The following is an 18,482-nucleotide window of genomic DNA, read 5'->3' as shown; positions in this document are numbered from 1 at the left end:
ATTTGTTGTAGGCAAGTAGAGCAATTTTTATTTTTAAGCTTAAACCAAATATGGGGAAAATCCCCACCACTTACATGTAGAAGCAGCACAGCAGCAAGAAATGACTGGCCTTGACAGTAGCCAATCTCTTCATCATAGACAGAGTAGGCCTAAAGGAAGAATCAAGAATCAGACACACTGTCTGCATGGAGCTACAAGCACAAAGAAAACAAACCACTGCACTGAACATTTTCACAGGGTGCATCATTTGCCATTCCAGTGACAAGAAAACGTGTATGAAAATCAAGCTGTGGTATACCATAGCATCATAGAACATGGTATTTATACCGCCACAATACAGTAGCAGTAGCTGGTTACGGTGATGCACCAAGAAGGCTGTAGTGTATTAAACCATCTGAGTGCTTTTACCTCTGAACAGGTGCTACAGGGACATTAGGAAGAGAGAAACATTTGGGACACAGAAGAAAGAGTGCTGGAAGCTTACAACACATCCCTAACTTCACCAGTATGACTGAGACAATATTGACAACTAGGGAGCATGCTGCAGCCAAAGGTGAGCTGCTCTTATCAGCATGGAATTAGCCCTCATCTCCATCATAGCATATAATTTGCCCTGTGATTCAGGCTTACATGTCTGGAATCCCTTCAAGTACAACACCTTAGTGCTCAGGAATCCAGAAGGGCTTACTACTTCAGGTCTCCTGTCTGAATGGCACTATAACTAACTCAACACCTACAATGAAGAACCAGACTGACTCCAGTGCCAGAGTCTATCCCCATAGTACAGTTAACAGTACTACATACACACTCTTCTCAGGTAACAGTTACATCTGTTACTGATGTTAAATGCAAGTTACCAAAACAAGCCAAGAAGAATTAAATGAATACCTTGCATATTTTGTACAGGGAGTCCTGGCCATCTCCCCCAGTGTCTTTAAAGTAATCATGCGCAGGGAACGTTCGATTGATGTCTCTGGTGATAGCACTGTCTTGTGGAGACTCCTATTAGGAAAAAACCAAAGAAGTAAATGAAAACACATCAAAAGAATATCAATTACAATATGCTGGGCCTGAGAGTTAAGAGACTGGCGCTGTGCTCTGCGCACTGTTCTAAATTTAACAAACCCCAGGCTATTCAACCAGATACAGGCTGGCAGCTCCAGATCTCAATCTTGATGGATTTGGTTACTGAAGCACATCTGGGAATGGTCAGTGAGTAGCAGAAAAAAAACACACACACACACACACACACACACACAGACAAGTGTTCCAGGACATTGCAATGCACATGGCAGCCTTCCCTTGGAGACTCCTGAATGCAAATACTCCCTGGCCAAATTTGTTTTCTCTCACATCTGTGGAGAGGAAGAGTCAGCTGCAAGCAGCTCCATGGTACTGTCCAAATTCTGTCCCTTAGGTTCAGCTGGAGAAACCACTCTTCATCCCCTCCACAGTATTAGACAATAGAAAAGTAGAAAACTGAGTATATGAGCCCAAGAAAGACAATACTGTACAGTAAAACATGATATAATGCAGGGACAGTCGCCTGTATGAGCTGAGCATTTCAGTATGAGGAAGGTGGAACTTCGTTTCCTACTTTGCTCTGATGCAATCCGTTTCAGATGCCTTTGACATTTGAAGAGCTGAACAATAACAAGCTGCATACAATTAGGAAAACCAGTAAATGTGAACAATGGACTGAAAAGACCAATTGGAAGAAACACCAAGAAAACGCATCAAGGGCGAGTCCTACACAAAAGGCAGTGAGAACTCCTGGTAGAGATGAAAGGAATTTGACAAAGCAGAACAATTAAATACAGACTTTTAACTGTGTGATTTAAACACCAGGCCATCTCCATGAAATTACTTGCAATACCGGCCTCAAACAGCCCTGTGAGGATGGTGACTTAGAAGGAATCCTAGTCCTACCCTGGAGAGGTATCCAGAAAAATGGTTTCCAGAACATAGAAGGAAGAGGTTTGTGTCAAGCACAGAACAAGAAACCATAAGCATTTGCGAATAACGTCCATCTTAAACCTAATCTGCCCTCTAGAACAGATTCACATTCCTAATGGGATAACCAGTAGATGCCATTCCCACACCAAGGTCTTCTTCGGTCTCTGTCAGTATTGGACAAATGACCGAGTGAGATGTTCTTGATCCATCTCATTCACCTCAGACTGAAACTATTTTGAGCCTAGTCATTGAAGTCAGAGCTCACAGCACTGCAAGGAAGGATATCCACTGAAAACAGAACACTCTCCCACCCCAGTAGCAAAATGAAAGCAAAACTGCGAAATGAAGCAATTTGCTTATTTCGGAAGCCAAAGGAAACAGCTCATACCCATCACACGGCCTCCTTTAGCACAAAACCCAGTAGTACGTAGTATGTATTTTTAAAGCTCACACCTAACAGTGACACAAGTGAAAAACCCACTAAGTGGGCACACAGAAAATAGCTGTCAAAAGAGTTGACGCAGATCCCAAACCCTTCACTTTACAAGGAACATTTATGCAAATAAGAAAATTAAGCAGCTTCTTCCATGTGATGGAAATGGGTTGCTGAAACAGGCTGTAAATCTCCATCATCAGACATGTCCAAGACTCAACTCAAGAGGGCTCTGAGCAACCTAATCTGGTAAAACCTGCTTTGAGCCGGTTGGACTAGATGAGCTCCAGAAGTCCCTTCCAAATCCAAGTTATTCTGTGACTAGCGTACAACAGAAACCACTCCAAGCTGTCTTTAAAACACTTAATTCACCCAGCATGTGATAGGCAACTTCAGCAGGTCTCTTGAATCTGAAATTGTGCTCACCATGTCAAATGAAAACAACCTCAATTGACCTCTGCCATTTCAGAACTATTCCTACAATTTTATGCCATATTTTGTGCTTCCTGATTAAGCAGATTCCAGATTTTGCATGGATGTTTCACCACGTCTTGTACCTTTTGAGGCAGTCAGGACCCAGCTATTTTCTAGCTGATTACCATAATCATAGCTATTATCCAACTTGCCAAAATCAAACAGAAACTGAAGCCCTCTGTTTGTCTGTAGGTATTTAGATTTGCCTATGATTGGTTCCTCTTCCCACTGTTTCAAAGATGACTTTCCTGAGTAGCTAATGAGAGCAAGAGCTTGGCAGTAGGAATCATCTGAGAAGATGCCATGATAGTTATCAAGCACCATCACTAGTGAAAGGGTCAGAGGTTCCCTTGTGAGGTGGCTCCCCTGGCAGGGACTGAACACACAAAAAAGCCAGTCTTCTTCACATGTGCAATCACCATTCACCAGTGTCCAGGTTAACGTTGCAAACATGCAAGATGCTCTGTAGAAGCACAACAGAAGAGATTGTTTTTAAGCAAAGGTTCACTATATCCAAATAGCCCAAGTTTCTGTTAGACAAATAGAAAAGAGGTTAGAAGTAAAACAGATAGCACAGAAATACATCATATAATCAGTGCGAGGATAATGAAATGCAGCTTTCAGCTGCTCTTTTTCTTCACAAAATGATATTGCAAACAACAAGAACAGAATTACCACAGTGTGCTTCATTTTCTCTTCTGATTTTAATCCAAGGTTAATGCTCCTCTCTGTGGCTTAATACAGACATTTCATTAGGAAAGCATTACACTGTCGCTAGAATCAAGTTACAGGGCTGTTTTGGAAATTACATCAAAAGTACTGTTAGCATTTCAATTTGATAATAATTAACATGCCAAGGAGGTCCATCCCATTATAAGGAAATCAGAAACAAAATCCAACGCTAAACAAATTTCATCTAAATGGGAGCCTTTCAAGTCAGCAAAGACAAGTACAAGAATGTCTGGCTGTTGGCTTCAGCTGGTTTTGCAAGTAGAGAAAGACGACGTTCAGAAACAATTCTGAGAACTTTAAAGCATGTGAATACAGTCTCAGGGACAACTTTTAGTTTCTTTAAGGCTCGCAAAGCTGAATTAAAGCACTCAGCTTTGCAGGAGCAGAGTTACTGTTCACTGCAAATAGCAATTGGTGGTACCAAACAAGTGGGTTTATCTCAGAGTATTACCTGTGCTCTGCTGCAATGGCAAAACAAGCTTAAATCCACTTGTCTTTTAATCCACTTAGTTAATAGCAGAGACCAAAGCATCTGGCTGGAAACTCTTAGGAGAGGCTTCTCAAACAAATCACTCATTATGACTAAGAGAACTAATTAGTGGCCTCTCTCTGGCTTTGCGTGACTTGTTCAGCACTTGACTCCTGTGTTTCAGTACAATTCCTCAAGTAATCTGTAGCACTGGTTCCTGCAGCTGAAGCACAGCTTGGAGAGAGAAAAATTAACGGAAATGATAAGGTTTAAAATATGTTTTTCAACCCATGGCTTTGAAATCTCCCCATTAGTACAAACTGCTGCAATCCAAGCATTGTGTAACCTTTTCTTTACTCCTATTTTTATACCTTGCTGTGAGAATTGGCTCAATGGGCAATTTCTCATGCTTTCAGGGGACTGGGAAATGAAGGAAACCCTTCTGAACCCACACCCTTCACAAACTGGGATAGAAAAATAGAAAGCTAAGAATGACAGGAAGAAAAAGAAAGTAATAAAGAAAACAGCATGGAAAACAGCCATGAGAACTGAGGCAAGTGCAGCAAAGATTACAATTCTCTCAACAGTTTGCAGCTCTGAAGGAAAGCAGGAAAATGTGGATGCTCAGACTAATAACATACCCTTCCTCCCCCTCTTTTATGTGCTTTAAAATACTAGGGGAGTTATACTGGAAGTCTTCCTTTGCAATTGATTTAGAAAGGAGCTACATGTGTAATTATGGAAACCAGGACGCAGCGCAGCACAGAAAAGCTCATCTGCTGTACCAGCCTGCATGTAAAAGCATACTGGTTCCCACCTCCTGAACTGGACACAGTTAGAAGACGTTTCCCTTGTGTTTTCATGATTTTCCCAGCATCTGCAAACCACACCATGAAGTCAGAAACTCGATCAGACGGAGAATGTGTAACTCTAGAAGCTTTTTCTGTAGCTTAAGCCACAATTGAAAGACATGGAAGAGCTGAAGCTCCTAGTACCTCTTCATGGGGCTGATCTGCTTGTAGTTATCAGCAGCTCAGGTTTATTCTTCCTAAGCCCCTCCATAAACCCAAGAGGATGAAGAAGCAGCAGCAAAGAAGTGCTCAAGGGACAAGATCTGTGATGAAAAAAAAACATCACTGGGATAAGAAATCTCCAGAGAAGCAGAGGAAGTTGTCTGCTGGAAACAGTTTGACACCCAAAGCCCAACTCCTGTCGCACCAGGCGGATGAAGAAATCCAGTGGGGGCACAAAACACAAAAGCCTTTACCTAGAGACAGGTTGACCTCAAAATCAACATAAACATGGGAAAACATTGAGCTCCGAAGCTCAGATTTCTCCCTACCCTAACCCCAGAGTGATTCAAATGATTCAAAATATGGAGGTTTGCTCACAGGGGTGACTTTCCCAACACATCCACCACAACCTGAACTGCTGGATTCCCACTCTTGACACGATGGGATTGATTTTCACCCTGCAATTATGTTTTAAGAAGGTCAGAGCAGCACGTGGAATGCTGTTGCAAGGTGTAGACAAGCGAGTCAAGAGGGCATCAAGCCAGCTGACGGCTTCACCAATTGCAATCATAGAATCATAGAATAGTTAGGGTTGGAAACAGAAAAAAGCCCAAACTCTCTAAACCATTCATGGGCAGCACAAAGGGTAACACTGCACAATGGAAATAAGCTATTTTGAGCAGATCTGTACATTATGAGAAGGTCTGAAAATATTATAAAGGTCTTTTGGCAGCTATTTTCAGTGTCAGCAGGATACTGTGTCACCAGGTCTGTTCTGCAGGTTGGTGGCATTCCCAAGATGACTTCATATTTAGACTGACTTTCACACAGGGTGCATTTCCTGCATTTGTCTGCAAGCAAACCGCTGTGAGAAGGTGTTGCTAAGAAGAATTACACCTGTTAGTGAGTCCTCCAGGAAATAACACAAAACCTGCTTTCAAAGCAAGGCAGTTGTAAACTCCTCACAAGAAATGCTGCCCACAGAACGTGTTACCCGGGGTTAGCACTTCCCATGCACAAATGGGTAGGATTTGTGGGAAAAAAAAGGGAATAATTTAGACCAATTTGGAACGGTGAGCTGCAATTTGATACAATAGTGCATTGATACAGCATACTTTCAGTCCAAATATGGCAATATAGTGCAATTCTAAAAATAAAAGTGAATCCCTTGTGATACCCAGCCCTTTTGCTGTGTTCATTTCCTTTTAGGGCTCAAGTTTCCCACAGGAAAATTATAGAGAGGAGTTTGCCCACAGTGCCATGCATCATGTATGGATAAAGCATAAACACGGAACGCACGCTGGAAGGTTTTCCTGCTCTGGGCAATTACGCACAAGCCAGACTATTTAGAGCAATCAAGATAAGAGGAGAAAACCCCACCCACTCCCATAGGAACCCACCTTTATCGGCACAGCTACACAGAAGTCATGCGAGACAAGACGTGAAAACATGTGACGTATCATTTATTTCTTAAATGTATTCATGATCCATTCAGACCGTTCAAATAAAGTGTACAAGTGCATTTCAGAATAAAAAACTACACTCTTCACACAGCTCTGGAGAACACTACATCTCATCAAGAAACGTGAAGCAAAAAACTTCCTATTAAACCACCCATGCATCCTTTGGCTACAATAATATCACTGATCAACAAGTACTGCTATTCAAAGTCTGAGTTTCCCTTTAAAGAGAAGGAGCATCCCAAAATATGCTACCCCTTTCCAGAGACCTCTCTTTAAAGAGAGAATAGTAAATAAATTAGCTAGGCTTTTAGGCAAAACAGTAAGGCTACTTAGTACTGTTGATGCATGATCCATACATTTGGAGAACAGGCAATCCTAGGCTATGTGAAATGGGTCAACAGCCCTTGAAAGTTTAGTAGTATCAAGATTACATCAATCCAGAACAAATGGCAGACAAAAAAAAGATGGAACCAGTGGAACAATCACTGAAGAATGTGCAGTTTCTCTGAGGATGGGAAGTGCTGATGACAGGGTCAGAAAAGTGTTTATAAAATCCGCTAAGAACCACATTGACACCCTTAAAATTACATATTGTACAAAGCCCTAAATTGTGTGACTGTACCACTACTGCCATGGTGAACTGCCTGGGCTAAAATACATATATATGTGTACTTTACATATATATGTGGGTATATGTATTTTAAATACATATATGTATTTTACATATATAGGTGTGTGTATGTATTTTAAATACCTATACGTATTTTACATATATATGCATATGTATTTTAAAGCAAGCAATTTAACATGGCAGTAATGGTACAGCCACCGAGTACACATATATATAAGTATATACATCTACAGCAATAAGGAAACAAGCCAAGAGACGTATGACACAGCAGGGTACAGATCATCTCAAAGGGAATAATACATTTCTTTGAGTTTTAACAGCTCATAGCAAAATTACCTCTTGGAAATAATTACGCAAAGATTGAGAATCAGATATTTACATGCTTCCGATTTATCTCGTTCCATTTAATATTGAAAAATATGCAAGTATTATTTTAAATCAGTAACATTTGTCGTTTTTGGCTCAACTGTAGTTCTGCTTATTATTAGTCTGAGTCAAAAAAATCAGCTACAGAAATGTCTATTAAAACGACGGGGGAGAAGAACCCCTTCTTCCCTGTCTTTCAACAGCAATTCTGAGTTGGCACAAAATACATCATATTCTGGAGCCACCATAACTCTTCCTCAGCTGCCCTGCACCCCAACACACCCCCCTCCCCTTCTCCTGCAGAGTTCAGAACAGGGCAAACCCCAGCAGACATGAGGAACATCGAGGAACACAGCCCCAGCCGCTGATACTCCCCACTGTGTCAGAATTAAACACAGCATTAGAAAGTCTTAAGGGTGGGACTGGCTCTAATTCACCTGTTTGCTTTTCTAATCTGCTTTGGTGGATTTTTTCCCTAGTTCTTTATAGCAGGGGTTTCACACTCACACCTCTTCCTCATCTTTTAATACGAAACGATTTCCAGCATTAAAAGGTGCACAAAGTTCTGACAAACACACACGTACACATCCTTACCTGTGATTTTGTCTGGTTTTTGCCTTCTCACTAACACTCAGGAATAAACTACCAGTTGTAACGCTACTCGTGTAAGGAGCTGGACTCAAAACTCCTTGTAACAACCCTCTGACAAATGTGAAATTGCCACCGAACACACTGAACTAATCTCACCAGTGGCTTCTGCTGTACCAGTTACCATGAGGGTGTAAGGAGACGGGTGGCACACAAGGAAAAGCAAGCATCCTTTAAAGTAAGATTGCTCCACTGTGTTTTGTTCAGCACAGCAACCTAAAAGCACATGCACACACAGCCTCCCATGCTTGCAGTTTCATTGTAAACAGCATGTGGAAAGAACAAAACAATTAAAAAAGGTACTAAGACAATTCTGAAATCCCTGAAGAAAAGACATACCCACGAGTATTAAGAACAGTAAAAAAGCTCATCATTAGCAATTGCAAACTCGTTTCCATCCTGTTGCATTCATTAGAGGAATACAAAATTGAATCTAGTGTTTACATGCTAGAATTACAATAGAAAGTAGCTTCAAAGGTTACATATGGAGAGAAATTTATCAGCATAGGACCTTGCAAAACACTGTGCTGTACAGCATTTCTGAAGACAGAAGTCTGTGAAGACAACGTATGCGATTGCAAATCCTTTCAGACAGTTCAAAAGCGTGGCTGGAGGTAATGCTGCTTCCTGTTATCTGAAAGGATTAACTGCACCATTATTTTTAGTAGGTTTTAATGACAATTTCACCTCAAGAAATCCCTAACGCCTCCAAACCCGAGGTGATCAGAAACACGCAGGTACCTTACAGCCCTCCAGGGTTTTATTTCTTTGTACACTGAACAGCAATTCATCGGACAGCATCTACAGAAAATGTCTTTAAAAAATGTCTTTATGAAATACTTTCAATACTCAGTAATGCTAATATTTAAAAATACTTCACAGTGTGGTACTAATGGAACTTCATCAAACGAGCAACTCGAGTTAGCTAAAGCTCAAAGCCTTACATCATATTAAAATAGTCCAAAGATTCCACACACACGCACACACACAAAATCACTAGCACTATAAATATACCTAAGCCACTTTAGTGCAAAGTCTGGGTTTGCTTCCCCTGACAAATCCCTCTATATTCCTGCCAGCATATTAAAATGTCATCCTTTACTAATCTAATTATTGATTTTCAAGGATTCATTTACAGCTGAAATCCCAGAAGAACTTTTTTCAATTTACCATAAAAGCAATGACTTGGTTTATTAAGCATCTGATTGCTCGTATCACGTGACTGGTGTTAACATGTAAGAATGACTCACGTATGCACAGCAAGATTCGAGTTCATCTTTACAAGGAGTTACTTCAATTTGTTTAGCTTCTTAATGAAACGACTCCGGCAGTGACCACCAGAGAGAAGCCAAAGCTTTGAGTCACAAAACTGCTATCCTCATCTCACAAATCCATAAAAGAAAGGAGTCAGAGCAAGAAGTTTGGACTCCTTTTTGCCTTCCTGACAGCCCAGGGGTACCCTCGTGCTGTACCGCAAGAGCTGGCCAAAATTCCAACTACATCCTAATGCAATGTGCATCCAACTCAGCACTTCTAAAAACTTCTTCAGCAAATAAAGCTGCTGCTTCTCAACAGTCCCACAGTGACCTGGCCTCCTGTCTCCCCCCAGAGCAGTGCCTGCACCTCCTTCAATCAGCTCCCCCTCAACCTCTTCAGCACAAACCAAAGATTCTTGTTTTTCTGTTTAAGTATCCACAAAGTCACTGGCTAGAGATTCAGTTTTGACAGGACAGGTTGCTGAAGCACACCAAAGGCTGCAAATAAACAACCTGGATCAGGATACAGGAACATTAACTTAGGTTAACATTTTCATTAACTGCTAAAGCTCAAGAGATGCAAAGAAGATGGGGGTGAAATCCACAAACACTTGCATTTGCAACCACCACTAAATGTATGTGGCTTGTTTTAAACTCTGCAATGGCAATAAAAACTGAAAGGTGACATAAGTCAATATTGAGTGAAGAACCATCAGAAAGCTGCCTGCAGACACAGAGCACCTCACCTGTCATAGAAACAAAACCAGGTGAGAAGCTGGCTGAACAAACTGCATCACATCAGATCATGTCCCCATTGCTTCAACACTTCCGATGGCCAACCGTGACACAGGCTGGTATTATCCCATTTTATCTGTACGGAAATGGAGGAGCTGGATCACCACACCACATCCAAAGGGAATCCAAAGGGAACCTCCACCAAATGCATTTCAAGCCCACACTATTATGAAGTCTTATGGGTCCCAAAGTAACAGATCTAATACACTGACCTGAGACTACAGCCACATACAAACTACAGTATTCACAGCATAAATAATATGAAAGATGAAAAAAGCCCTATGTTACCATGCTCTAGAGCTCTAGATTTCAACAAAAGGCAGGGAAAGAGAAGAGCAGAAAACAGACTGAACTAAAGATGCCAACTGGACAGGAGGGAGGAAGCGCAGCTTCACCAGAACAAATGGACTCAGCTCAGGTGTTTCTCCACCGTCATGGCCCAGCCTCTCCCCTCCTGGAAGCCTGAAAGCATTTGCAGTGTCCATTCTTTAATTTGCAGAAGGGAAGATAGCGACTCTTCCTGCATTTGAGTATAAAAACCACAGAGGCCTGCAGACCTCTTGGATCTCAGCAGAACATCACTTACAAACATGTGCTTTGCCAACTTCAGATGGTGTTGTAGTGAGGTAAAATCCAAGTCTATCCTGAATGACACCACAGAAAGGACATGTCTTTGTATTCTGCAAAGTCATAAAAGGGAAGAACTTTAGGAAGAACCTAAACTAAACAACGAAATAAGAGCCAGGTCAGGCAAATGGTTCAGCAGGTGCTTCAAGTACACAGAACCAAAAATGTGTTGAAACAACACAAAAGCCCTCCAAGACCTCTACCTCCTCTTATTAAAATTAACTATACTAGATGAATCAAGTAATGGAAGAATTTTAAATGCACCTTCTGTTTGTTATGTATGAAGGTAGACTCCTCTGCTCAGATATTAGTCCCTAAGAAATATGTTTTATAAAGCACCAACCTGAATTAGAAGTTCTGCCAACTTCAAACCCTGATGTAGAGCAAGATCAGACTGAAATGTTTCAGACTACCTGACTCATGAAGGTTCAGTACACGTTATCATCACAGCACTTGGTAACACCACAAGGAAAACTCCGCTGATTAAATACTGAGTGTTTCCATCTCGCACCACACACAGGCCTTGGAAGCGTCTTTTCCAGAACAGAAACTAATGAAATTTAGGACTTCTTACAGGTAAAACCTTTGTATGAGCAGGAAAAGAACAACGCCATAGAGATGCAGCATGAGTCTGACATCTGGAAATCCTCATCCAGGTCTGCTCTAAGCCAGACTCTGCACAACCTCGTGCCCCTGTTGTGATTCTCTGTGCCTCAGTACCTTGGACCACTTTCCTCTTGTCAAAGATCTGTGACAAATATTCATGACTGCCCCTTGGCACACAGAATTCCCACAAGGAGAAACAGATTTCGGAGTGATAAGAAGCTTAAAAACAAGTACAAAACCCCCTAAAACCCATAAAAAATACTGCAGAAACTGGTAACATTTAATAAAACAAACCTAACAGCAAAACACTCGTTTCACACAAAAGATACTGTTAAGTTAAAAAAAACCTGTCACTTGGTGATTATAAAATAAAACAGTATTTCACAGATTTTCTCCCAATCTATTTGGAAAATAATAATATAATCATAAACTAAACATCCAGTAAACTTTCTATTGAAAGCAAAAAACCAACACGAAGCAAACGATCACCTTCTGAGAAGTTGTGCATATAGAAATCCTTCCCATGGTACTACAAACATGCCACTGAACTGCAAATTGAACCTTCTAGCAGCTTAATTGGAAAGTGAGGCAGATAACCCTAATTAAATAATAAAGAAATTATAATCTGAGATAGAACTTCAAAATTAGTTCATTTAAATCATATCACAACACACAATTCTTATGAAGATGTGATTTCTATATTCTCCTCGGTGTGGCATTTCTCTGTGCAATGCTCTTGATACCAATTTTGAAAGCACGAGGCACACTTGCATACAAATATAGCCAAGAAAGGATTAGTTTCATATATACAGGGATGAAAATGATCCAACTGGAAAGTTTGCTGCCGAAAACAATTCATAGTGCAGACTGTGATGAAAAGGACCTACTGTGCCTCGTGTTAACTGCATGACAAAGGATGTTAATGGTCTGCTGAGCAAACAAGGTAATGTAGTTCACAATCATCTCTTCCACGGTTGGCACTGTGAACAAAATTCACCCTGTGCAATTGCACTGAAGATAACAGACTCAGATGCTGTGAGTATTTAAAACATGTAATCACAGACAAACCTAGATCAACATTAAATTAACTTAGAGACAAAAGTAATTTAAAGTTTTTTTTTTAAAAAATCAATAAATTAACATGGAAAAAAAGAGAAATATTTGACACTAACACTAAGATGCTGAGGCAAAAGTGTCTGTACAAACACTGGAGGAAACTTGAATGCATCAATTGGCTGCAACTCGTCTTGGAGGCTTCCAGATCCTGATTTTCACCTCTCACATCTGAGCTGATGAAGACTCTGAGATGAGTAAGGCAACTGAACAAAAGCCTGGCTGTCAGGAATGTTATAAGCGAACCTTAGCTGCAAAGCAACAACAGCTGCAAGCATGCATCTGCATCTGCAACAAACACTACGCTTCAAGTACAATTCTAGTCTTATAGCTTGAAGCAGCAACTGCTTCGTCTCGAGTTAAATCTCTATGCCATGAGTTAGACTCCTTCCTACTTTATAGTATTTTCCATATTCTCAAGAACTAGCACAAAATGCTTCTATTTAAACCCTCTATTCATGCCATGAAAATGTAAAATAAAAAGCAACAATCTTTGCTCTCCAGCTCCCACCGAACCCTGAAACTGCCATTTTTAGTGGTTTAGGCCCTAGCACATGCTTTTCTTCCATTAAGTTTAATCAAATACTATTTCAATTATAAATTGCATCACTTCAAAGCCTTGGAAATGTTAGATAAGGTGAAGAGTCAGAGAAAAAGCTATTGGGAGTTTACCTGAGAGGCTGTTCCAAAAATACCACACACACACACTTTGATATTAGTGACTAAAGCCCTTAAATTGTCCCCCAAAGCCCACCTTTGCCATAATACCTGCAAAACACCCGAGAGCAATTAGCCAGCTGATGTGCTGTGAGCTTATTATACCACTTATAAATGACTCACTACACCCTTACACTCTGTCCCCTCCACGGCTGTCTGTGTCTCTATAACCAAAACCCAGACTGAGAGAGCTCTGCAAAACAGATCAGCTCTCCCATGGCTGTGCAGGGATCACAGCATAAGCCCTGGCTCTAGATACTGCCTTAATTCAAAAAGATAACAAGAAATGTCATGGTGAAGGCACCAGGGTTTAGACAACCTTTGTTCTTACCATTTCAGATCAACTATAGAGGAAGTTTATCTTGAGAGGTTTGAACTATGGATAAAATATGTTGAAAGCAGACCAAGAGATGGCTTAAAGCTTCCTTGTAACGGAGCTGTCAAGCCAAAACTAGGCAGCAACAGCAGGGGGTTCAGCCTCACATGCACATCGGTAAGAGGAACTCATGTCTATCAGCGATGAGCACTGACAAGTACAAGCCATGCCAGCCATCCTGCTGCTCTCCTCACCAGCAGCCTCACAAGACCATACTGGAGTAATGCGGATGGGCAGCAAGGAGGACGGTCTGTAGCAATCCATGTGTGACAGGACAGAGATACAAACTGTTGTCCTCCAGGGCAACACACGGAAGATGAGAAGCCAGGGCTCACAGCACACCAGAGAGGAGGGTATGTGTATGCTTGCAGGAGGGACAGGGTACTAAGAAGAGGATGATCTCGGTCCGTAACAAGTTAGACCTGAAATCAAAAATACAGTCTTCCCTTTGGCCAAGAGAATGACCCCAATCCCAAAAACACCCACATCATTTTCCCTAGTATTTTTCCATTTCTGCTTTAACAGCACACACCACCTGTAACCCACAAGCTCACAGAATTCCCATGGCTCAGCCCAGTGTACCCACTGGAAGCACGAGGAAGGGAATAAACTGCGGACGGTCACGGTGTGCAACCTGCTCTCCAACCAGAGGGGTGGTGGGGGATATCCCTGTGCCAGGCACAGGGTGAGATAAGACAACACAGGCTGTAATCCGTTCTTACAGGAATACTTGGTTCACTTTCACTTTCCAGTATGGCATCAGTAAAAAGACAAGGATATTCCTTAGGATAAACTAACCAATTGGAGGGGCATAGTGCCTTCTTAACAGCATTACAGTACTCGCAGAGATTTAACCTCAGCTAGCTTGAAAAAGCTGTGGTCAATGAGGTTGTTTCTCAGACACTGACTTTGACCAGTTAGATATGCCTTTGCTAACAGGATTTAGCTCTTGCTATATTCGAACCATCTTTAATCCCATGAAGGCTAAAGAAAAATGTCTCTGATTTAGCTCTGTGCACTTATGAATAACTCAAATACTACAGTTAAATTTACAGCATAGTTCCCTTAGCTGTTTAGAAGACAATTGTTTTCTTTCCTTTCCCCTTAAGTTCTAGTATGTAAAATATCAGAAGAATTTAGATTAAAAAAAAAAAAAAGGGACATGTTATTTTTAAAGTTGTTCTTGAGAAAATTTCCACATACAAAACTGTGGCATTTCTCCACTGGTTTGAGCATAATTTCACATGTTGGCATCATCCTCAAGTGGCTGCCACAACTCTGGTATCATAAAGCAACACGTATTTTCTCTTAGCTTATCCAAACACATTTTATTTAACTGCTAAATTTGGTCTGATCCAAGTTTTTCTTCTTCCTTCCCAGCAAACAGGGAAATGCAGATGCTGTGCTCTGATGGCACACATGCCTCCTACCAGAGCAACGAGGCAGGGAAGCCAGGGCAGTTCTCCTAAGCGCAGGACTTCGGCTCGCATCGCTGCCCTCACGGCTCAGTAGGACCCTAAGGTCACGCTCAAATGTTCACACTGGTCACTGCTGTTCTAGAAGTCCTGTCTAGATAGCACTGAATAAACAACACTGTTTGGCCCCTTCTGTTACGATGCTGGAACACTGTGTCAATATACTTTGGCATATATTAAAAAAATCCCTGTGATATACCATATACTGTGACATTTCCACTTCAGATCTATCATTTACATGTGAAGCACGAATCTTGAAAAGAACCTAGTAAAGCTGTAAGAAAGACTACATTTTGCTGAAGCTCTCAGACACCCACTCCATTCAGTCACACCAGCTGGAGAGGTAAGTGTCAAGATACAGCTTTATTCTTAAAAATGAATATGGAGGTGAAACTCCACAGCCTCCTCCACAGCAATATTTTTTAGCCACACTGATATGTGCTCCTGATTCTTCTATGTCAGCAGCATTTCTCAGAGACCTTTTTGCAAATCTGGACATCTTAAAATCATATTTAACTTATTTTTGCTATTTATGGAATTGTCCCTGCACTTCCCAGTCCAGCTGATAGGAGTCTTAGACATGACATCCATTGGAAGATCTTTTGCTCCTAGAGGTAGAGGAGTCCTTAGCTACCCTCTGTCTAGCACAAGAGGCACAAATAGCCCCCGAGAGCCGTTTAAGCCCCTTCTGAAAGACACTGTTGGAGAGACTGTAAATAACACAGTTGCAGAAGCTGTTGCTAATGGCAAGCCAAGTGGTCAAGAAGGACGCAACGCGGTTACTATAGACATTGGAGCTCTCCAGCAGAAAATAGATGATGTAGGGCAACCAGAGGATGTAGAAGACACTGGTGATGCGGAAAAGAACCATGGCATAGCGCTTGTCCGGGCAGGGCTGTGCCTCCCCAGCCTCCCCATCCTGAGAGCTGAAGCGCACTCGCCTCTCGTTGATCTCCTTGGTGTGCTGCTGGCAGATGCGGAAGATGTTGAAGTAAGTGAAGCAGACGATGAAAGCAGCCGGGGCGTAGAGCATCACCACAATGAAGAGCGTAAAATAGGGATCGGTGTTCCAGGAATTGGCACACCACTGAAACACATCCCCGTGATATCCAGGCTTTCCCCAGTGAAAGGAGGGTAAGAAGACCAGGCAGGAGTAGAGCCAAATGATCAGTATGCAGATTCGAAGTCTCCATGGGGTCACCAGCGTGTTGTAGGTCAGCGGCTTCGTGATGGCGATGTATCTGTCAATACTAATGCATGCCAAAGAGGCCATGGAGACGCTCTTCAGCACTGATACCACATAACCAAAGATTTGGCAAACCAAGGACTCACTTAAAACAATAGGATAGTGCAGCAGAGACAAAGAAGGCACCAGACAGCTCACGCCCACCAGGAGGTCAGCATACGCCATAGTCTGGATGAAGTAGCTGGTGGTGTGGTGGTTCAGCAGAGGTGCACAGTGAAAGACAAATATCACAATGATGTTGCCCGAAATAATCAGCACCATGAGGAACACAATAATAACCACTTCCAGGAGGCAAAAATTGATGGTCTCCAAATAGCTAATGGCCAGGAGACAGAACGGCCGGCCACTCTGGTTGCCAACCAAGGAGGAGTTCATCTTGAGCACTGCAGTGATCTCTTCACTTCATGCTCCTGCCTGCTGCCTGCAGCCACTCCAGGCAGCTGCTGTCATTGCGGCTGGTGGTGTGTGTGTGTAGCAATGTCAAAACCGGAGCTCCAGTCCCCAGGGCTGCTCCAGATGCTGCTGCTGCTGCTGCTGTGCATTGTCTGCAGCACAACTCCCCGGTAAATCCGGCTCCCCGCCACTCCCGGTGCGCCGGGACCCAGCAGCGGGCATGGCAGCAACTTCACCCACCGCAAGGAGATGACTGATGTTAAAGCCCTCCTGGGCGGGCTGCCTCGCCGGGGAGGGATGAAGGGTTGGGGGAAAAGAGGGAGAAAGAACCTTCACCGACCCAGGACGAGAGTGCTCCCGAAGGCTGACAGAAGAGAAGGGCAAAGTGGTTTACAGAGCCGCCTTTCCCCCCGTGCTACCACCTCCATCGCCCCGCTTCTTCCCCACGCCCTGCTACAGCGCTTCCCCGCCGCCGCCCGCCCCGCTCCCCACCGGGCTACCGCGGCGCCTCCGTCCCTCCCGTCCCCTCCCCGGGGCGGCAGCAGCCTCCCGGCAATTGCTGCCGCCGTCCATGCGGGCGGAGGGATGCGCGGCGGGGAGGGGGCTCCAGCCCTTCTCTCCTGGCTCCATTTTGCACGACGCTTTTGTTCGCCGCCTCTCCCGGGCCGCGCCGCTCCGGCCCCCGCCGCCGCCCGGGCCGCCCCCCGCCCGGCCCCGGGGCGCAGCCCCGCTTCCTCCGCCCCGGCCCCTACCTGCCGCGGGGGGACAAAAGCCCCGGAGCATCCTCGGCCGAGCGCCGGCACGGTTGGCGTGGGCTCCGGCCGCGGCGATGCGGAGCCGGGGGGAGGGGACGGCGGGGAGGAAGGGGAGGGAGGCGGGCAGGAGCGCGGCGGAGGGCGCGGCGCCGGCGGGGACCCGCGGGGAGCGCGGCCGCAGCCCCCCGGGGAAAGGCAGCGCCGGCCGCAGCCTCGGAAATGCGGGTTTAGCCTCAAAACGCGATGGGCAAAGCGCTGGCGGGGGGGGAGAGATCACCCTGCGCGACCCGCAGCATCCGGGGGGGTCCCCCTGCTCCCCGCCACGGGCTCTGCCCCTGCACACCCCAACCTGCACACACACACACCCTGGTCCTTCGGACAGACAGACAGACACACACCCACCGCACACCCCTGCTCCTCCTCGCAGCACCTCTCTCGGCCAGGGAAACGGCAAGCGTCCAAGCAAGGATGTGAATTCAAACCATGAGTCGTAATTTAAGGCTTTTCCATCCGAGCCCTCTTGGGGAAATAGTTATTCATAGAATCACAGAATGGTTTGGGTTGGAAAGGAGCTTAAAGATCATCTAGTTCCAACCCCCTGCTACGGGGCTTGGACACCCTCCACTAGACCAGGTTATTATTAAATGTGTCTTTCCTAGGTGTAGCTTTTGTTGCTTAGGAGACACTTGAAACCAAGGGCAAAGCTGAGAACTGCATCCTACTGCTCATCCAGATGTTGCTCCAGGTAGGGAAGCACCTCCGGCATACATGTACACAGAAGACAAAGGCATCGCTATCCCTGACAATCCTGAGGCAAGCTACACCAAAGTAGACAAGCTACACAACCCAGCGCCATTCCAGAGAGTAAACAGACAAGAGATTCCCAACACAAGCACTTGTACACACACCATAAGCCAATACCATCACGCACATGTAAC

The 18,482-nt window shown here is 43.8% G+C and overlaps 2 protein-coding genes across 6 annotated transcripts in view; both read right to left on the bottom strand.

Annotated features, from left to right (window-relative positions):
* The window catches only part of RABGAP1 (RAB GTPase activating protein 1), a 69,069-nt gene that overhangs the window by 17,175 nt on the left and 33,412 nt on the right, over positions 1–18,482 (bottom strand). For all 5 annotated transcript variants that reach the window (XM_062641405.1, XM_062641403.1, XM_062641401.1 and 2 more), the window contains 2 exons: positions 889–1,002; positions 75–149 (listed from right to left, as the gene is read on the bottom strand). In XM_062641405.1, the coding sequence (XP_062497389.1) occupies positions 75–149; positions 889–1,002 (189 nt within the window). The remainder of the gene's footprint in view (positions 1–74; positions 150–888; positions 1,003–18,482) is intronic.
* GPR21 (G protein-coupled receptor 21) lies at positions 6,520–17,639 on the bottom strand. The gene is made up of 2 exons (XM_062641412.1): positions 17,542–17,639; positions 6,520–17,153 (listed from the first exon to the last, which is right to left on the bottom strand). The coding sequence occupies exon 2, from the start codon at positions 16,769–16,771 to the stop codon at positions 15,725–15,727; it is 1,047 nt and encodes a 348-aa protein (XP_062497396.1). The 5' UTR covers positions 16,772–17,153; positions 17,542–17,639; the 3' UTR covers positions 6,520–15,724.

Source organism: Pezoporus occidentalis, unplaced genomic scaffold, assembly GCF_034315485.1.
Source record: "Pezoporus occidentalis ecotype Australia unplaced genomic scaffold, CSIRO_AGI_Poc_V1 ctg68, whole genome shotgun sequence".
In the NCBI taxonomy this organism is placed as follows: domain Eukaryota; kingdom Metazoa; phylum Chordata; class Aves; order Psittaciformes; family Psittacidae; genus Pezoporus; species Pezoporus occidentalis.
This window is presented reverse-complemented; position numbering and strand designations above follow the sequence as displayed.